We start from the raw sequence: 22,371 nt of genomic DNA, 5'->3' as shown, positions 1-22,371 counted from the left end.
ATTTTATCCAGTACAAGAAAACACACTCCTATGCACACACACTCATCCCTCCCTCCCCACACTTTGCTTCCCAGCATCTCCGAGATAATACAGCCCTTTTTTATAGCTCCTTTTGACAGTAAGCCATAAATAATCAGTCCTGGAGCCCTTTTCTACTGACTGGAGCCAATTAAACCTTAAGCAAGAACACACTTGAAAACAAAAACAACAAAAACCTAGGGGTTATTTCAGGTCCTATTATCAAGCAGCAAATTTAGAAACATTTGAGCAGGGGGAGGGAACATAAAAACCTATTTGCTGCCTTTGGATAGGAGTACCGTCCACTAATGTCTTGTCAAATGTAACAATCTTTCTTTTGAAAGTTACTTGACTTTGGATATCAAATCACAGTTTCAAAAACTGGAGGGAGGTTGCATTTTAAAGACCTTGGGTAAATCTCCATGATGATTTCTGGTCGCACAACCCTTTTAGGTCAGTACTTTGAGAAGATATATTTAAAGAGGTATCCAGTACCTCCTTATGCAAGACTTTTTTCCCTGGCTGTATATAGCAGCTGACAGTCACTGGGAGAAGTCCTATGGCCAGTCAGTGGCTGTGTGTTTATGTAGGAATGGCCTTTGCCCTCACAGATCATCAGTGTAACTGCCCTGTCAGAGCCTTCAGCTCCGTCAGCATCAATAGTATTTTGTCCATAACACTGGACACAGAGAACTTGTGCACAGTTTTGGCAGAGATGGTTTTCAATTATTCCTCTTTCTTCTTATTCCCCCCCCCCCTGTTTTTATTTAATTTTTATTCATTTTATTTTTATTCCATCTTTCTTCTTTTCTGTTCCTCTCTTCTTTAGCCCCACAACAGTTCAATAGCAAGTACATTTCTACACTGCTTATCAGTGCACTTAAGCACTCCCTAAATGGTTTACAATGTGTAAGCTAATTGCTTCCAACAAGCTAAATACTCATTTTAGCGACCTTGGAAGGATGCAAGCCTGAATCAAGCATGAGCCCTTTGCTGGTATTGAACGCACAACCTTATGGTTTGAGAGTGGGTGGCTGCAGTACAGGCATTTAACCACTGTGCCACCAGAGTGCAGGCTGGGACCTCATGACTTGCTCAAGATCATCCTTGGAATTTCACAGCTTAGTTGTCTAGAATGTGGATCTTCCAAGTCTCCTTCACACTAGTTCTCATCTGTTGCAGAGGGTTGGAAGATCCTCCAAAACAGCAATGTTCTCTCACCCTTTTGTGAACACATGCTTCTTCTGGATTGTGAAAGGGCACCTTTGGAACCAAGCCACTGTGATTGTTCTCCAAGGTCGTATTTTCTTGAAATGTGGCACCTGACTTGTGTTTAACAGTGTGTAATGATCTAGAGGGACAGCCTCTTAAAAATATAAGGTCTCTGGCAACTCCACATTTGTTTCCATTTCATACTACCCAGCTGATGATTCTGATGCTCTTCAGTCACTAGTGTGCTTATTTTCAGCCATAATGTCCTCTTTGGTAATAGGTGACCTATTGTTTCCTCTATAATATTTCCAACTGGCCAAGAATGGAAGGTAGTTTTTGGTGATCAGCTTCCCACAAGATTCAATTATCTGTACTATATGACTTCAGAGTAGCGATGGGAAACTGTGGCATCCAGACCATTTTAGACTGTAACTCTCCTAATTCCTCTTGTTGTTGTGTCTCTTCAAGTTGTTTCTGACTTATGGGCGCGTTACAGACCGCCTAAAAGTGGCGGTCTGCTGGCAGGTGCCTGTTGCTGCATCCGGGAACCGCAGTGGCCAAACCGCGTGGTTCCCGGATGCAGCGGAAAAGAAGCACCAAAATGGCGCTTTTTCCTGTGCCCTGGAAGTGGCACTGCGAGGCGCTAATCACGCACTTGCGGCGTCACTTCCGCCACATGACGTCCAGATGCTACGGGTCCACGACATCAAAATGGCGCCCCCCCCCCGTGTGGACGGGCGCTGCCATTTTTGTACACGCTCTGCGCGTACTAGGGTTGGGGGTCGTTAGGAAGGGACGACCCTTCCTAACCCTAGCATGCCCCTTTCTAACCCTAGTACGTTTCTTCATAATATATAACCATCAATATGGATGAAATCACAATAGAGAAATATGCTGGTGGTAGGTATACACATGACCTCCAGCAAAACCTACTGGAATGAAGACAGCATGATGACTCCCCTTCCCTGCATCCCCCCTCCCCATCTATGGGTGGTGGAATGTGGTAAGAAAGCTATATGAATGGGGAATAAGCCAAGATTTTGAAAGAAGCACAGAGAAACAGGCACTTTGGGGTGCAATGTGCCTCCCTCTGGGAAAGGGAATGTAAGATGGCACACCTGGCACTTGATAGAACAGAACTCCTCCTCACACAAGCAACCTGATAACTCCAGTGTCTGTCATATTTACCTAGAAATCCAAGATTAATTATTCCACCAAGTCTTTTGCATTCAACAATTTTCTAAAATACTTACAGATTTTTTGGGGGGGGGGGGAGGGAGGAGAGATAAGAACAGAGGGTTCAGAAGGGAATGATAATGTTGGCTGGCACATCCACAAAGTGTTTTTACCTAGGGAGTAATTTTCTCAACAATAAATGCATTTAAAAAACAACAAATCTAATGAAGTGTGTGCTGGAAAGCCTATGCCAAATAAAACCTTAAGGTGCCACAAGGCTCTTTATTGTTATTCCTTCTGGAGCAGACTAACATAGCTACCCCGCTGGAAATTTCTAAGATCTGAACCCTATAGGGCCAAACCAATCATGCTGGATAGGCACAGGTGATTTCCTAAGCCACCCCTCCTGAGGACCAAAAGAGTCAGGCATTGAAGAACCGTGTGGCTCTTGAGAAGAAAAACAGCTTCATTGACAGAGGTGTATGTCACAAAATCTGGTGCAATACTGCTGGAAGAATACTCCACTCCACTAAAACAAAATAGAATCTTGGCCTAAATATGTGAGATGTAAGACAGTCTAGTTCTACCACACAATTTTGTTTTTGCTGTGTGCCTTCAAGTTGTTTCTGAATTATGGTGACCCTAAGGCAAACTTATCATGGGATTTTCTTGGCAAGTTTCTTCAGAGGGGGTTTGGTATTGCCATCATCTGAAGCTGAGTGTGTATGACTTTCCCAAGGTCACACAGTGGGTTTCTGTAGCCCAGTGGAGATTCAAATCCTACTCTTCAGTGTCACAGTCCAATGCTCAAACCACTACCCCATGCTGGCCCCCACCACACAATTACCAGTTGGGATATTTGGTGCAATAAATTAGACATTTCATCAGCCTCAACATTTTATGCAAAGATAAACTTTTATTCACGACACAGATGTTGCAAATCAGTTTGGCCCATTTGTGGCCTTTAAAAGTCATGCTATAGCCACTTCCAAATTGACAGTCAAATTTACAAAAGTCCAAATTGAATTGCAGGCACAGTGGCTATGTTAGGAGTGGCCTTCCTTTGAATGAACCCCGAACAGACACCATGGAGATTATCGCACTGCGTTCTGAGAACGTTCCGTATCATCACGTGATGAGAACGTTCCTGGAACGGATATTACCGCATTAGTAATCAAAACGTGATCAGAACGTGATCAGAACGGCAGTTTACCGCACTGTGATTCTTTTTTCTTGAAACCGTTCTCAGAACGGTTTGCTGTACAGTATTACGTTTTGTGGGCTGTGTTCTGATGACGTCGCCACTCAGTGGTTGGATGGCTTGGGAAAGGCGCTGCTCCCAGGAAAGAGGGAAAAGGGAGGCTTGGCTTACTGAAATCCCTCACCTCCCTTCCCCATAGGAATCAATCCAAAAACAGAGTTTAAAAAGAGCAGTGAGCCCTATGGGTCTTCCTCTGGGGAGGCAGAGGATGCTTGGCTATGGGGATGTCCTGCCATCTCTCTCTCTTCCCTCTTTCCCCATAGGAATCAATCCAAAAACGGAGTTTAAAATCTCTCCCAGATGCAGACCCAAAGGGCTCTCCTCTGCTCCTTTTAAACTCAGTTTTTGGATTGATTTCTATGGGGAAGGGAGGTGGGGGATTTCAGTAAGCCTAGGGACTCTGGCCGGGAGAGTGCTTCTCAGCCTCACTGAGAAGTCTTCCCTCCGAAGATTCTCTTGGGAGGGAAGGAAGGCAAGCGCCCCCCCCCCCCATCTTGTCTTCCCTCCGAAGGGAGTCCGAGGATTCTCTTGGGTGGGAAAGAAGGCAAGCCCCTATAAAACGTTGGGGCTTCATATGCTGGCATATGTTTGAAGAAAATAGGATAAAACCTATGTAACTTGATGGGCCAAGGGCAGAGTCCCCTCCTTGGCAGCCTGGGCTTTAAGGGAGCTCCACGGAGGTCTCTTCAAGCAGAGGGAAAGGGAGGGGACTGGACCAAGGGCAGAGCCCCGGCAGCCATTGCAGCTCTTTAAACTGGTTAGAAAAGAAGAGTCCTCTGCTGTCATCCCATTTCCCCTTTTTGGCACCTTGACACCCTTTTGCTCCTGTGTGTGTGCATGTAATGTGTGCCTTCAGGTTGTGAGCTTTCCTCCCCGCTTTAACTCTTGTCTGGCTCTTTGCTATGGAATTCTGGGAGTTGTTTGCTTGCTTTTGTGTGGTGCTCCAAACATAGGAGCTTTTGTGGGTTCCCTCCTGGATTGAAGGAGGAGAAGGTCCTGGGCATCCCTGCCTCCTGCATTGTGACAGCACAGGAGCCCCACTGGACATGACACTAGAGGCCCCCCCCCAGAAGCAGCCAGACCCTCTCCCTCTTGCTCTCTGCTCTGGTCTCCTCTTTCCCTCTCTCTTTCTCTCTCTTTCCCTGCTTTCCTCTTCTCTTCCTTGTCCCACCTTTCCTCCCTTTTTCCTTCCTTCCCTCCCTCCTTCTTCCCCCCCCTCTCTCTCACACACACACACACCTTCCCTCACTGCAGTTGCTCGCCTCCCTGTCTCCCTGCCTCCCTGCCTGTCATTCTTTCAGCCAATCAGGAGACGGAGGAATGAGGGAACGGATTTGAGAACGGATAAGAATACCGCACACACTTCTGTTGGAACGTTTTCATCACGTTTCAGCTTGCTGGGAACACATTCAAATCTGTACCCTCCTGGAACACATTTGGAACACATTTAATCGTTCTGAGAACCCGATTGGAACACATACGTGCGGTATACTCAAATGCGTTCCGTTCTCATCACGTGATGAGAACGTTCTCAGAACCCAGTGCGATAATCTCCCATAATATTGGGTGGAAGAAAGGCTCAAACTTTATTGGTTGAAGTGTTAGTAGCATGGCCTTTCATGGGTCTGGATCCTGACACTGAGGCAACATGGCCGTCAAACAATGGTCCAACTTACCCAGCTCACACTGGCCAATCAGACTGTCTTCTGACTGGCCAGTTTTCATGTCTATAAAACACACAGCCTTCCCAGATGAAGCTGCTGGCACCCCAGATAATGGTCATCCAGCTGTATGGACTGCAACAGCTGCCCAGGTAAGTGTGAAACTATTCTTTCTCAAGAGCGGAACAGGAAATCAAGAGGACTCCAATAACCAGAAAACAAAGTAATAAGTGTAACATATTTTTTAAAAAGTATGGAATGCACAGCTGCCAGAAGCTGAGTCACTTGAACAGTTGTTTTCCCAGCCAGGTGGACCCATACTGTGCTGTCACCAAACAGATTAGACATTAGGTAAAACAAGGAAATGGCTTGTGTTCCCCAGGGCAAAGGAGGTGAAGAACATGTTCCAGCTGGAGAAGGAAGTTGGTGGTCAATGAGTGGAATGAGAGGGAAGCAGTATATGTCACAAAAGTGACCTATCAAGATCTGGGCAACAAGCACAGCTAATATACAACCTGCCTTTTCTAGTTATAGAAAGATAGGGAACTAGAAAGAATATTGGTTTGATAGCTAGATGAAAACATTTTGCTATGCTAAAAGTTCTCTAATTTTTATTTTTCAAACCAAACTTAAAAGGGTTGGTGCTTCAGATATTGTGGAACCAAGTATCTCCCACAGAAAAAATAAAACTGAGAAGTAAGGGGGACAATGCAACCACCACATCAGTAATTAGAATAGAGATTTCTGTTTCAGTGGCAACTTGATTTGGAAGTCAGAAAGAGCAGCTGCAGACCAATATTTCTGCAGCCCCATAAAGTCTTGTCCCTTCTCATCTTGTGCAATTGAAATTCTTTAGTTCCTTGTCCCATTTGCAAAAACAAAAAAGGAAGTATTTTTGTGTGGCCCTGTTGCAGACTGTTATCTACATCTCTAAACTCTCTTGTTTTGGAAGCAGAATTCTTTGATGGTCTAGGGTTAGGTTTTGAAAAATAGTGTTACAAATTGAGAAAACCTTTGTGCAACCCACCCAAACTGTTTAGGCAGGCAAGCAGATTTTTTTTAAAAAAATTGGCTAGCAGTTATTTCTTTCTCTCTGTGTGTGTGCTTTAAGAGACCAAAACAAAAACTTTTAGAAAAACATAAAAACCCTATGAAATTCATTGGAATGCCACTGCAATGGCTTCCCCCTGAGTAGGGAGCCTGATGGCAGCAAAACCAAGAGGGGCATACCTACCCCTTCTCCTTTGCCGCCACCAGGCTTACTTCTGAGGAAGGAACCCAGTGGAGGTGAAGCCAGGTGGGGCACACTCACCCCTTATCCTTTGCTGCTGCCAGGCTTATCCTGAGGAGGGAGCCTGGTTGGGGCAATACCAGGAGGAGCTCATTCGCCCCTTCTCCCACTTCTTCTCTCACTTATCCCCACCCCTGACACTCACTCAGGCTCAGAAAAGACTGCCAGGCAGCAGCGACATATGCTGCCCTCCCTCCATCCTCTCCTTCTACTTCCCTCCCGTGCCCAGTTGTTGCCCACCCGGGACTACCCTGGGGTAGTGCAGGCAAGTGAGGCAGCATGAAGGGGTTCGAGGGCCGTGCGCTACCCCTCTTCCACTGCCTTGGTTTCCTCCTCACAGAGAGAGCCAGGGCAGTGGAGAAGAAGAAGCAGGATTAGTAGCAGCACCCCCACAATGGGAAGAGGGTCTGACCAAGTGTCACCCCTATTCTGAGGTGTCCCCCACCATGGGATGCACCCCCCTAGTGATGCCACTGAGTGCTAGCAGCCACCTCTACCCTGATCCTCAGTATTTTCCCTTCTCAGTTTCTGTTCTGTGAAATGAGGTCTTTCGTTGTTGTTTGTTTGTTTTTTGGTGCCATGGAAGGGAGAATATGTGGCTTGATATTTGGGGCTGAAACCTACTGCTTCCTTTACTGAGTTTCTTAAGTGTGTTACACATTCTTTCTGATAAGGCAGGATGCCATTTTTGCTTTTTTGCTTTTTTAAGAATATGTTTGAGAGATCATAAAGCTGTATTAAAATAAAAAGGAGAAAAGAAAAAGAAAGAAACAAAACAAGACATAAAAGTAAAGATTAGGAAGCAAAGAAAAAGAAGAAGGCTTCCACTTTTCCTTTCAGTGGTTATATAACATTACAATTGTTTCAAGCATCTCTAGATAAATATCCAACAGGACCCTTCTTTACATACCCTGTTTCATAATTCCTCAAAACCAAAAATATCTCCCTTCTTCCCAAGAATAGAATGGCCAATTTTAAAACATCACTGTAATCATATCAAACAATTAAGCCATTACATCAATGTTAAGTATATAATACTGATCCTTCTAATTAAAATTATAAATCTATTTCATATAATAAAATAACACTCTGTCCTGACCATCTTCTTCTACAATTCTGTCGAATTTCCTCCTCCCACCATTTTAAAACTATATCCACATCCAAATCTCAATACCATTTTATCCTGTATCCAGATTTCTTAACACATTTCACCCAAAGACTATTCTTTAAATTTAATCTTAAATCTAACACAGGTATTCATCCTCAACCATACAAATTGTGATCTCACCTATCTTCAAGCTGCTCACCTCCCTCCCACAAACCTTGTTGTTATAGCCATGTAGTTTCCATCCCCTTGATAATAGTTGTTCTGAGGATCATGCAATTTAATTCCTCAGACCCGCTTTCAAGCTCCTCTTTCTCAGTTTTACCATCTAATACCACCTCAGTTTTGCAGGCTAAACTTTCCAGTGGCTCCATTTTGATTTGTTCTTCCCCACATATATCTTTCAGACATCACTTCCAGATTAGCTTCATTTTTCTCTCCCTCTTGATCTGTAATTTCCATACTCAAATCCACTGTTTCCATTTCACCCTTCTCTGTGTACCCAGTTCTGTCATCAAATGTTTAGCTTCCATACTCTCCTGTTTCAAAACTTTTGTCATATCTTGCTCATGGATCTAGCTTTCTATCAGAAGGAAGCCAAGGAATCATGTGAAAACCAACCTGAAGATATCATCTCATCCCAAAATTCTACTACACTTGCCATTACATTGGACACAATACTTTCTGCAAAATTCGGTTCTGAGAATTGGTTCACAATTGGCTCTTGACATCACAGAAACAAGTCACAAAAGGAGACTAACAAACAAATAAAAAACATCATTTTACATAGCCTGTCATGAATTATTTTGCAACATATGCAAAAAATAAATAAAGTAGCTTGAAAATAATCAGAAGATACACGAATTCCAAAAAGCAAACCTGGATTTTGCCATTTTATATAAAGGGACATCACTTTAGTATGCCATTATATATAATGGGAATTGAGTATTCATGGATTTTGGTTGGGGTGCTGGTCCTCGAACCAAACCCCAGCGCATATCAAGGGCCCACTGTAGTAGTTTAACTCTATTCTGCTTTGCTGGAGTACTATGACTAGTTCTAGGCATCAGAGCTCAGCAATAACATTAACAAGCTGGAACATTTCCAAGGAATAATGATCAAAAGTCTGACAACCAAAGTCTTATGGAATTGGGTATATTTAGCTTGAAGAAGAGAAGACTAATAGGTGACATGATAGCCACTTTTAAATATGTGATGGGATCTAACATAGGTGATGGAGTGAGCTTGTTTTCTGCAGCTTCAACGACTAAGACACAAACCAATGGATTCAAATAGCAAGAAAAGAGATCCCATCTAAACATTAGGAAGGACTTCTTGATTGTAAAGACTGTTCAAGAGTGAAATAGACTGCCTCAAAAGGTAGTGGACTCTTCTTAAGAGATCTTTAAACTGGAGTGCTTTCACTGTGTATTTCTGCATGACAAGGTGTTGGACTAGCTGGACTAAAACACACATACACACTCAGTTACAAGAAACCAAGATGCCCCTGAAAGGAGGGATTGGCATCTGCCATGTTACATAAAACTGAAAGACAAGTGGAACGTTCAGATCTGGTGGTGGAAGCTATTTTTAAAAAACTCACTTTAGACAGAACACCCCCCCACTCTGCTGAAAACACACAAAGGCCAGCAGTCAGGTGCAGCACCAAAGTCCCACCTCAATTCTGCCTCTTGTCAGCAGTTGTGATGACTCAGGCACTAAATATAGAAAGCGGTTTAAACAGTGCTATCCTCAGAGCAAATGTTCTTCTATGTCTCTCATACAGAGTCTGTCACATACACACTGGGAACACTTTTTTGCTTGCTATGTCTGGCTTTTTTAAAAACAAAAACAAATCTTCCAGAGGGACAGTCCAGGACTCAGGAGGTTTTTCCAGTGTGCCATCAGTGAGAAAAAGCTCCTTATCATTGTCAGGGTTACAATGCAACACACAAGTCAAGCAGTGTTAATAAAAGGAACTTTTGTGTACAAGGCAAGCTACATTCTGCAAGACATTGCAGCAGCAGAAGGTAAAGGAAACAACTGCTTTTCTGAAAGGGGATAGGTAATGAAATTTCTACCTTGTCCCATTTAGTGGTATTGACAAGTCCACCTACAGTATGAATGGATATAACATGTTTGCCTCCCCAGTGTAGCTTCTGCAGAAGCAGGGAGGAATTTAACAGCTTGTGTTCCTGCCCTTCTTGCCTCACTGCCATAAACTTTTATTGGTCAATATATACAGCTCTCAATTACAGTTCATTTTCAACATAAGTATCCCTGAAGCCCTGAAGCATTATCTCAGCAAGATCTAGAGGCCAAAACAGGGGACTGGAGTCAGGTCTCCTGGATTTTATTGACAATTATGCAGTTCTTGTAATTGTGAGAATAAGCTGCCTCCATTTCTAATAGACTCCTTGTTCATTAAGTAAAGTGATAGTAGCCATAATATAGTCAAAATGATAGGGGGACTGTTCACTTTTATTGTGGTTGTTATCCTAAAAGATAGAAAAATGCAGTTAACTAGAAACATTTGTTAGAATCTTCCCCCAATGGCTACAGTTCCTTTCTAGGAATTAAGTCCCACTGAATTCAGCTGGACTTGGTTCTGACTTAAAACAATACATTCAGCCTGTTGTCCATCTGTAAGTCTTGATTATTTCTGTATGCACAGGATGTAGAAACTGCTCCACAGTGCCACAGTGTGCCATAGTGGTGACTGATGGCTTCCATAACTGAGGGGTGCTGAATCTGCTATGGGTTTTAATCCAGATTTTAAACAAACTATTTAGGGTCCTGAACCTTATGCACACCAAAACAGGTTCAGTAACTTGGATAGTTCCTTTGAAATTCAGAGTAAAATCCAATGCAGTTTCACCACTCCACTGACATGGAAGCAATTGGCTGTTCCCAGGATGTCACTATAGAAAGCCCAAGCCCCTGGTGATCAAGATGTATCAAGATCAATGAACTTGCTGATTAAAAATAAAACTTCTAATATGCTTTGACATCCTATGTGTGTATATATGTGTCTCCAAGTCACCTGTGAACTTACATAGACCCCCAAGAATTCATATGGTTTTCTTAGGCAAGGAATACTCAGAGATGCCAATTCCTTTCTTCCTTTGAAATATAGCATACAGCACCTGGTATTATTGGCAGTCTCCCATCCAAGTACTAACCAGGACTGATCCTGCATAGTTTCCAAAATCAGGTGCCTTTAAGGTACAGGTATTGAGGCCCCTTTGACATTCTAAAAAAGTAACACAGAATTTCACTTTAATATCATAGAGGACCATTTACCTAGCATCCTAGAAGAGAAGTAGTAGAGGTTTAATGTCTCATTAAAGAGAAGGCTTGTCTTCCCTAACATGACACTCACTAGATTCTTTCTACTATTATCCCATCATCCCTGAACCTTGGCTGTGCTGGCTGGGACTGGTTAGGAGGTGTACTCCAACTGTATTGCCCAATTCAACAATCAGCCGAAGGACATTGCAGATGACAAGCACAATCTCATAAGCAGTGTTCTCCTTTTCACAGACATAAGAACAAGTGCTTCTCCTTGAGATGATCCACAGTGGTGTATTATGTTATCTAAAAACAACACAGAAGGCACCTCACTTCAAAAATTGTTTATACCCATAAAATTAGTTGATAGTAATCAAAACCCATAGGACTGGTCAATAAATGTTCCTTTAATCAGTCTCCAGTCCTTTGTAGAACAATTTGGACCTAGGGAACCTATCAGAGGCAACCCAAGGAGAAGTCAGAGTTTTCCTGGCCGCAGATGATCTCTCAAATAACTCTTGGACAGCCGCCTGTTATCTTTGCCAACAACCAGAGGAGAAAATTGGCCAGGAGTGAGGCAGGGAAGGAAAAGGAGGTATTAGCTTAAGCGTAGCAGTAAATAAAACTTTCAGTGGTCTCAAACTTAACTCCATGGAAAGATGAAGTCCTCACATACAGTATATGCCTATTAGGAAAAGGATCCCCTAAGCTTAGTTGCCAACATCAGTTCATAGCGGAGACCCATCGGCCATTTCCCAGCACACCAGGGTTTGTTTCTGTTTTCCTCTTTAAGAAAAGGAAAGGAAAAAAGATACAATCAACCAGCACTCTCTCCCTCTTTGCAACACACTGTTATTTCAGCTGAAGGAAGGGAATGAAAGTAAGAGGGAGCTCCTCCTCTCTTGGCCACATGCCTTGTTCGTAGTAAAAGAGGGATGCTTTTGTTTACTAACTCTCCCACATGCTTGGCTGAGACAGGAGTCTCCTGCATTACTTTTGCTCTTGCTCTGCTTCCTCACTGGCTCACTGGAGCCATGGCAACACACACTTCTGGCCCAAAGGAAAGGGAGGGGAGAGGCCTGAGTGCCTTTTTTTGGTTACAGCTTATTTTTTTCCCCTTCCCCTGGGGCATTCTCGGACACATTTCCCAGACAAAGACATTGGAGAGCTACACTCCCCAGATGGAAAGGGTCAGATTACAACCAGTTCTACAGCTTCCCTTCAGGACTCCAAAACAAACCCCTGTTAACCTTTGCTACACTGGGCAAAGTTAGCTGTACCAGAAATGACCTAAGGGACAGATATATTGAAAGGAATCAAGAAGAAAAAGTTGAAGGCTTTCATGGCTGGCATCCATAGTTTTTTGTGGGTCTTTCAGGCTGTGTTCTAGAAGACTTTATTCCTGATGTTTCACCAGAAGCTGTGGCATCTTCTAGATGCCAGCCACAGCTGCTGGTGAAACAGCAAGAATAAACTCTTCTAGAACACGGCCTCTAATCCAAAAAGCTCACAAAAACTACAATGTACAATGTCCAAAGGAGAAGGGGGGGAGGGCAAGAGATTTTTAAAATTCTCACCCATCAAACAGGTGAACGTTTCACATTTGTGAAAAGCAACAAAGTGGAATGCCTGGAGACAAGTCTGATAAGCAAGCTTCAAATGCTCCAGTTAACTCTTTGCTCACATTGCCTTTGGCAAATCTGCTTCATGAGACCCCTTCCTCAACTTTGCTTAAGGACAGCTCAAAATGGTAGTATCCCCCCCCCCCTCACAATGCCAAAAGGAAGTCTTGGGGGGGTAAAATATGATAAGGAACAAGCAATAATACATTGTGGTTTATTAGTTATATTTATATCCCACCTTTTCTTCAAGGAGCTCAAGGGAACTGTACATATTTCTCCTTTGCTGTTGCTGATAACAGCCTTCACATCAATCCCAACTCATGGCAGGATGAGACAGCTCCAAGATTCCCTATCCTCCACTGCTCTGCTTGTTGTTGTTGCTGTTAACCACCTTTGAGTCAATTCCAATTCATGGCAACCCTATGAATGAGACATCTCCAAGACCCCCTACCTCCCACTGCTCTGCTTAGGTCCTGTAAATTCATACCTGTGAGCTCCTTCATAGTGTCCATGCATCTAGCATGTGCCCTTCCTCTCTTTCCTCATCCCTTCACCTTTCCTAGCATTATTGTCTTTTCCAGTGAATCATGCCTTCTCATGATGTGGCCAAATTACGACAGCCTCAATTTAATCATCTTGGGAAATTTAAGGTTTGATCTGTTCAAGGACCCATTTTTTGTTGTTGTTGTTTTGTCTGGCCAGAGTACCCTCTGCACTCTATCCAGCACCACATCTCAAAATAATTTATTTTCTTCTTATCCACTTTCTTCACTGTCCATTTCTCCTCCTCCTCATTTTATCCTCCCCAGAATAGACCTATGAAGTAAGTCATGCTCAGAGAGTGTGAACAGTCCTAGGCTACTCACTGCACAATTCAGTGGGGAATCAGACCTGAGAGAACCAGTGTGGTGTAGTGGTTTGAGTGTTGGACTACAACTCCAGAGAGTAGGGTTTGATTCCCTGCTCAGCCTTGAAACCTGCTGGGTAATCTTGGGCAAGTCATGTGCTTCCAGCATCAGAGGATGGCAATGGCAAACCTCCTTTGAACAACTCTTGCAAACAAAACCCCATGATAGGGTTTCCATAAGTCGGAAATGATTTGAAAGCACACAACACCCACACACCCATTCACAGAATTATAGCAAATCTTGCTATGATTGGTATTCTTAGAGTCACCATAAGTTGGAAATGACTCGAAGGCACACAACAGCAACTCCAGTTGAACTGCCATAGTCTTAGGAAACCTGGGATTTGTAGTTTGGTGGGGCACTAGCGCTCTCGGGGCTGAGAATTCTAAATGCCCCTCCCTAAACTGCCAATCTCAGGATTCTGTAAGATGGAATCATGGCAGTTAAAGTGGCCCTTCTTATACACAGATTTTTTTTTACATGGATTTAAGCATCCACAGTTTGAAAATGTTCAAAAAAAGTATAAATTTCAAATATCAAACCTTGATTTTCCATTTTTTTTATAAGGGACACCATTTTGCTATGTCATTATATTTAATGGGACTTGAGCGTCCACGGATTTTGTTATACACAAGGAATCTTGGAAGCAAACCCCAGCGTATAACAAGGGTTCACTGTAATTCTGTAGTGTGAATGGCTCCCTAATTCTTCTAATTCCCAGTCCAACATTCTAACCACTATACTATACTGGTTCTCATTTTTATATCACTGATAGGCAATGGGACCACTGAAATCTGGACACTGGGTACCACATGGGATGACAACCACAGTCTTACTCTATGTTAATCCTACACAGAATCCTACACAGAATTAATACAGGAATCACCAACAGCTGCAGAAAGTCAAGTTTTATCACCCTGCAGCCACTGCCCAGTCACATTCCCCACATGACTCAAACCAGCAAGAGCTTCCTGAAAGAGCCATGTACTGTCACTACTGTTCAGTTGGAAATATTCACAGTGAGGCAATAGAACTTTTGTGGCTTGATTTACTTCTATTAAAAGGGATCAAATGAATTTTTTATCTTGCAGAAATACATTCTTAGTCAGAAAAGCAATGGTTCCCTTTTGAGAAAGTCTGCTATGCTTGGTTACAGAACCCTCTAGCCCCTGACCAAACATTGGCCTTGGGACACACTATGTACACATCTTTCAAAGAGAGGCAAAAGCCACAGCAGTAATAAGCACTAGTGAGTAATTCTTCTTAGATGAAGTAGAAATGTTCTCAAAGCCTAGATAGGATCATTCTGAGTATGTTAAAACTGGTTTAATAGCGCTCCCCTAAGAACTGTTGGGAATTTTAAAACTTTGTTTGCAGCATCAAGATATGTGTTTCGGGATGTTCCACAAGGACAGAAAAAAACCTCACCAAAGCAGCAGTGAGAACACCCTGCACAAACAGTAATGGGACGGGTGAAAAAAGACACATCATACTATTCCAGAGATTACCTCACGCTGTACTATGAAGAAGAGCCCTTCAGGAGTTTACAGTTTAGTCCTTAGAGAAACTGAAACAACTTTAGTTCTAACTAAAATCTGCCAACAAATATGGAAAACAAAACCATGGCCCACAGACTGGAAATGATCAATACACATTGCTATCTCCAAAGAAGGAGGAACAAAAGACTGCAGGAGCTACAGGACCATTGCATTAATTTCTCATGCAAGCAAAGTCATGCTCAAAATTCTACAGCCAAGACTCTTGCCTTTGACCCCATACAGAGAGGCCAAAATAAAGCTCCTTTGGGTCACTTTGGAGGTCTGCTGTTTAAATGATGCATGCGTCCTAAGAGTCCGGAAGCTTCTCTAAAGCTGCGCTCCAGTCCTTAGGACTAAATCGTGGCTGTGGTGCAGCTTCTGGACTCTTAGGACACATGCATCATTTAAACAGCATACCTCCAAAGTGACCTGAAGCAGCTTTATTTTGGCCTGTCTGTATGGAGCCATAATCATCTTCTGATTTCATCTGAGGTTGTCATAAATTAGGAATGACTTTAAGACACACAACAGGTGAAATGGAGGTGTGGGGGCAGTTTTATCTCTTGCCTTGGATAGCAAAATTTCTTGGGGTGACCCCAATCACCCTTCTACATTAGCCAATCTAAGAAATCTGTCCTTTACTCAAATGTTTTGCTTATTTTTTGTTCCACACAAATTAGGGTGGGGCGATTGGGATTTACATGTAAGACCTCTCCTTTAGGCATCTCCAAACCAGTTTGCTTTGTCAATCAGGCTGCAATGAGACTAAATGAACAAATGGGAATGGGAATAAAGGAAACTGGTCTTATGTGTAGAGAACTAAATAATACAATTATCAACTCTGGGTTAGGGTGGGCTAAAGAATTAGCTTCCATGTCTGAAAATTCTTTACACTTGAAACCACATTTGGTTCATCAAAAAAACAATGTTTTGGGTATACTGAACACCATTATGCCTCTATAGGGGGAAAAATCCCTGTCTACCTCAACTAAATGTTGGTAATACAGGCACTGCTTCCCTGTGACATGCATGCCCAGTGGTCTTTCCTTTTTGGTTAGATGTACTAAAGCATACCTGTTTTGTAACAGGAAAGCCAGTGGTGGTTTGAGTGCTGCACTACAGCTCTAGAAACAGACTTCGAATCCCTGCTCAGCCATAAAAACATATTAGATGACCCTGGGCAAGTCACAATCTCTCAGTCTCAGACAAAGGCAAGAACAAACCCACTCTGAACAAATCTTGCCAAGAAAACTCCGTGATAGGTTTGCCATAGCCTTAAGTCAGAAAGGATCTGAATGCACACAATAGAAAAAGCATTAGCATTTGTAGGTACATTGCTCTTTTAATTTATTTTCCTACAAAGTGGAATTTAACTAATGGCCTAAATACTCTAAGGGCACCAGATCCTGTCTGATCTTGGAAGCGAAGCAGGGTCAGCCTTGATTAGTAATTGGATGGGACACCACCAATGAATATCAGGTATTGTAAGCTATATTTCAGAGGGAAGAACTAGCAAAACTACTTGCTTAAGTACTCTTCCTTGCCTAAGCAAGCCTCTGAAATTCATCGGGTCACCACAGGTTGAGTAACATGAAAGCATATATACACATGGACAATGTGGTTGGACCTTGTGTGTCTTTACTGTAGCAAAAAGGCTTGTAGAAGCATAGTTAACATACAAAGAAGCTCCTTTTTAAAATGAAGTCTTTTTACACTCTTTCTTCCTCCTTGCCCTCTGTCTAACTTAGGTTGTTGTTAGTTTTTTAAGCATTATTAGTATTGGGGAAGATGGTGAAGGAGTGTTGGAAAAACTTTTGGTGTTCGGTTGCAGCAGTATGGCTGCAGTAAACAATGCAATAAAGCTTAAGTTGGGAATTAGCAGGAGTCCCACACTAACATCTTATTGTGGGTATGTGTGCCTACTTATAACAGGAAAGGTAACAACAATTGCCTCCCAAATCCCTTACTGAGCATGCATGAACAGCAAAACAGAGAGAAAGAGTGAGGCAATATATACTGTATAAAGTGTGATGGCAAACATTTTAGAGACTGAGTGCCCAAAATGCAACCCAAAACCCACTTATTTATCACAAAGTGCCATGTCCCTCTGACTTTCTAGTAACAAACTCTGGCAAACTCTGTGCTGAGATGATGGCATGTGTGTCCACACAGAGGGCTCTGAGTGCCACTTCTGACACTCGTGCCATAGGTTCGCCATCACTGGTATATAATAATAATAATACATTTTATTTATAGACTGCTATTCCGCAATGATCATAGTGGTGTACAGTAAAAAATTGCAATACAATACAAAATACAATGTGACAGTTAAAAGAGGGAGAAGTCTCGTCCTTCAGACAGTCCCTGATGTTGCTGGGTCTGCCTGATCACTCCCTCTGAGGCCGCAATGACAGTTAAGGAGGGAGGGGCCTCTTCCTTCAGGCAGTCCCTGATATTGCTGGGTCTGCCTGATCGCTCCCTCTGAGGCCGAGATGACAGTTATATATGTCTAGAAATTTTAATTAAAAATTGACCTCCAGAAAACTGAAACCACTTATCCATGGATCAATGTAAGTACTGTATTTTAACCCTTTTCAAAAAAGGAACCATCCCCTTCTCTAAGTAGTGTGGAGAAAGGCGAGGGCTTAGTCTGTCCCAGGAGCATCTAAAAGAAGCACCAAACGCCTCTACTCTCTCTATCATGGAACCGCTGCTGACCTTTTTGAATACCTGGGTGGGAAATTGGTGGCAATGGCAGCTCATTGGCACTTCCCTTCAAAGGAGGGCTGAGAGGAAGATTTTGAATAAGAGATTTCTGTATAGGTTTTTTGTGAGTTTTTCGGCCTATGAGGCCAAGTTCTAGAAGAATTTAGTCCTGTCCAGACTGGCCTGAAAGGCCAGCCTGGGGGCAGAGTTGGAGCATAGCATCCTGACGACACACACACCTGACTCCGCCCCCCAGGTGCCCTGATGCCAAGCGCTACTCCAGACGGTGCACGCCATCATGATGTGCCTTCGGCACTACATCCACAAAAAGCTATGCCTGTCCAAATTTTGTAAGTTCTTTGGCATCATTTTCTTTTATTTGTCCTTCACATCCTTTTTTACATTCCCCTAAGTTTTGCACTCAACTTACCCATGGAACATATCAAAATCCATAATTTGGGCCCCAAAACCTGCCCTCAACTTATACAGGAGGTTGACTTATACTTGAGTATATTCAGTAAGCCTGCATTGCCAGCTACCCCAAAACATGTTAAAGAAGAACAAATCTTTAAGTTTAGCCACCAAAATGAAAACCATAAAAATGTGGAAAATGTAATCTCTTGGGGCACTTTGAAAGAAGCTTCCAAAGTGGTCTCTAGAAGGTTCAAAACGTTTTTGTTTATTTATGGAAGGCTTGGCTAACCTGATTGTTTCATTCCACATGTGTGTGTTGTTAGTTTTGGATAAAAAAGTTTGCTGACACACGCTGAACAGCTCTTCTTTTTAGTGGTGCAGGAAGCTATCACTATCCTTTTCATGTTTCTTCTGCCTCTGGTACCTTTTTGTTGTTGTTGTTGTTGTTGAACAAGTAAGGCCCAGTAGATGTGTTCTTCTACTTTGTTAACTAAGGTATACCAGTACTCCTGAGCTGGAAAGATAAAACATTCACCATCTATTGTTCAATAGTCAGAAGATTGCTCTTCTTTAGCTATTCGTGTGTGTGTTTTATAGATGTCAACTTCAAGAAAATCTGCTTTTGAAAATATAGGCGGTTTACAGACCGCCAAATAGTACGTCATCAATACGTACTAGGGTTAGGAAGCGGCGGTGCTTCCACACCCCCCTAACCCTAGTACGTATTGAATACGTACAAGATGGCGGCGCCCTGTTCATACGGGCGCCGCCATCTTTACGTACTGGACGCACAGCGTCCAGACGTGTCGCGCCGCTTGTGACGTAGCGAGCGCGCCCCTGGTGCCTCGCTACGTCGCAAACGCGACGCTAAAAGAAGCTCCATTTTGGAGCTTCTTTTTTCGGTCCGCGCGGGAGTCGGGCCGTCTGAAGGCTCCGGCTCCCCCGCGGACCTACTGGCGGCGGCGGCAGACCGCCGCAAAGCGGCGGTCTGTACCCCGCCATAGTTCGCTTATATTAATGTATATACCTAGCCCACATTCATATATTATGCGATTCCCCCTTCCCTCACTTTAAAATCCTCCCCCCAGTACTATGTAATCATAAGATAAACAAGAAAAATTAAACAGAATAAATTTAAAAAGATATCAATTATGTATCCAATATGGTAAAAAGCAAACAAACCCAGAGTATCCCAGTTTTGACCCAATTGTATATTATCTGAATTAACATACAAAACAACACTACATAGGGTTAAAGGAAAAGATAAAACAGCAGATAAGCCAGTGCATTCAAGCCAATGAACTAACGTCCATACTCCACCCTCTTACCCACTCACCGCATTTCCCTAAATAAGCCTACCCTCTGGAGGTGAAGCCTGTGGAATTGGTCTGCAATGCACTGCAACTTCCGTGCTATCTGAACTTCAGTACGCAATTCCTGTGGACTTTCCTGAGGTTCCTCCTGGAAGTGTGGATTCAATGAAAAACCAATAGGATTGACGTGTAAACGGTACCCAGCATTCCCTGTCAAATACCACAGAAGAATCAGGGTCTTACAACTTCTTGGCATGAAATACACAATTTTTCTTCCATAAAAAACACACATCATAAGATAGAATCATAGAATCATAGATACTATAGTTTGTGTCAAAGTATCACAACCAACATAACCAGCCGTTGATTCTTATCAACTTTATCCCTCTGGGTTGGGGAAATAGTTGAATTAAACACAACAATGGTTACAGCTGATTTGCAATTATCTTTAAAAAGGTGATGCTATTATTTTCTTTTGTAAGTACTGATGGGTGATAACACTACCTGAGAAGCGTCATTTAGCTGGGGATTTGAAAGAGGTTTTACTGTAGCATTCCCTTTTTGCAGCACAGATAAAAATATCAAACAACCTCCTTAAACCAAGTTTGTAGAACACACACCTCATATCCCTTTTTGTGTCCCAATTTCCAGATGAAATTTAGTGATGTGGTGGGGAGGGGGAGAAGCCACATTTTTTTAAAAGAAGGGAGCATATACCTTCTTTAAGGCAGATCAATACTTCTGGAAGACTCCTGGAGGTATGGATGTGTTTCAAAACAGGATGTGCTTGCTGCTGCATACTTTACTTTAAAACAGAAAGTACCCTCCCACACACACACCTTTCTGGCATACAAGCATACCCTCCAACATTTCAGTGATGAAAACAGGGCCATGTTTGGCCAAGCAACTTCAGAAGATGTTTAAAATGGCAGAAGTTACTAATGAGGCAGAACACTCAAGCTAGAAGTAGCTGCAGCACTATGATTTTGCTGCAGTATAATGGGAAGAGCAAGGTTGTGCCTCCTCCCCCTGTCAAGTTACTTGACTGCAAACTACTTTTGCACTTTTAGTTTGCAAAAATGGAAGTGAGTTGAGGACAAAGTGGGAAACTGGGATAAGCAGAGAGAAACTGGGACATTTAAAAACAGTTGAAAAAGTGGAATAACAGAGGACTGATTAACTGGAACTGTTCCTGCCAAATCAGGACATTTGGAGGGCATACACCACTGTATCTCCCCACAATGAAAATGGCTCTTAGACCCATGGATGTTGAATGCTCTTATCTTAAACCAACAAAAATGTACACTCCACAACATCTACATCATGGTTCTATAAAGAATCAAGAAATCATAATGAAAAAAAGTGCAGAAACTGGACTTTAAATTACTTCAGTTATAAGATTAGAATTAAATGTGCAACTTGATACTTGCTAATTGGGTTGACTATATATAAGAACAAAGTCCATTTTAAAAACTTAATCAGTCATATGATTTTTTTTAATTGACTAAATGGGCATACAAATACATTAATTGTGCTCATGTGAAAAGCATTCTCTATTTGTTTTTCTGTACTGAATCTGAATAGAAGCAATCTCTCCTCATTTCTCTCCAGGGAAAATGTCTGTTCCAGTGCAGGACCTGTCTCCTGCCCCATGCCACTTGTTATATTAGCAAATATATTAAAATATATATAATTTTTTTTGTTTTAAAAGAAGATGTGTCCAAACAAATAAAAATATTTTTATTTTATTTATTTATTTATTTTATTTTCTTATATCCCGCCTTTTAGGTTGAAATTCCAAACACACATATTTGGACAGTGCCATTGAACTCAGTGGGATACATTTCTGAGTGGGCATGCATGGAACTGTGCTCTTCAGAACACATTCCTATACATGCACCTAGAAGGCAGATGGGCAGCTATATGGGGTTGGAAGGCAATCTCCAACATCCTCATGGCCTCTACCCCACTTAAATGTGCCAGAATTACACTCCTTTTCCCTCTGTTTCTCCTTCAAAATGCTGACAGCTCTGTCACTTCCTGTCACCATGTTAAAGGTGAAATGGTGGGGGAGAGGAAATGGTATTTGAGAGGGACTGGATCTGAGGGGATTTGGAAAAGTCGGTGAGGGGGATTGCATGTTTGTATGCATTGTGGGGCTTTGGATGCTATTCTGGGATGGATTTCCCCTGAAACTTGTGCTGATTTTTTTTAAATGAAGGATTCATGGGGTTTGGGGGAACTGGGGTTGGTTTCACTGCACACAAAAGTGGAGTCCGGGTCCTGCATATAGTTCACACAGTGCACTACCAATCCATAACAGGTGTAGGTGACTTCAACAGGGTCTGTTGCTGTTAACTGCCTTTGAGTCAGCCTCAACTCATGGCAACCCTGTGGATAAGACACCTTCCCTATTCTCAGTCTCCTGCAGGTTCAGACCCATGACCTCCTTGATGGAGTCTAATCATCTGGCCTGGGGTCTTCCTCTCTTCTACTGCTTTCTACCTTCCCCAGCACTGTTGTCTTTTTCTAATGAGTCATGCCTTCTCATGATGTGGCCAAAATATGACAGCCTCAGTTTAGATATCTTGGCTTCCAGAGAGATTTCAGGCTTGATCTGTTCTAGGGCCCTTTTGTTTGTCTTTTTTTGGCTGTCCGCAGTACCAGCACTCTTCTGCAGCACCACATCTCATATAAATTGATTTTCTTTCTATTCCCTTTCTTCGCTGTCCAGTACTTATATCTATACATGGTGATGGGGAATACCATGGTTTGGACGATACTTAGTTCAGTGTTCAGTGTTATATTTTCGCACCTCACAATCTTGTCCGGTTCCTTCATGTCTACCTTTCCCA

At 42.6% G+C, this 22,371-nt stretch overlaps 2 protein-coding genes across 7 annotated transcripts in view; both read right to left on the bottom strand.

Annotated features, from left to right (window-relative positions):
* Window positions 1–22,371, bottom strand: part of FSIP1 (fibrous sheath interacting protein 1) — a 591,530-nt gene that overhangs the window by 475,364 nt on the left and 93,795 nt on the right. The gene's annotated exons all lie outside the window — the stretch shown is intronic.
* BMF (Bcl2 modifying factor) overlaps window positions 1–22,371 on the bottom strand; it is a 40,456-nt gene that overhangs the window by 1,411 nt on the left and 16,674 nt on the right. For 2 of the 3 annotated variants that reach the window (XM_042464519.1, XM_042464534.1), the window contains one exon: window positions 19,563–19,726. In XM_042464519.1, coding sequence (XP_042320453.1) covers window positions 19,563–19,726 — 164 coding nt within the window. Of the gene's footprint in view, window positions 1–19,539; window positions 19,727–22,371 lie in introns of all 3 variants that reach the window. The other variant, XM_042464527.1, reaches the window with a different exon arrangement.

The sequence above is a fragment of the Sceloporus undulatus genome, chromosome 1 (genome assembly GCF_019175285.1).
Source record: "Sceloporus undulatus isolate JIND9_A2432 ecotype Alabama chromosome 1, SceUnd_v1.1, whole genome shotgun sequence".
NCBI lineage: Eukaryota > Metazoa > Chordata > Lepidosauria > Squamata > Phrynosomatidae > Sceloporus > Sceloporus undulatus.
The sequence above is the reverse complement of the archived record's forward strand: the minus strand, read 5'-3'. Positions and strand labels throughout refer to the sequence as shown.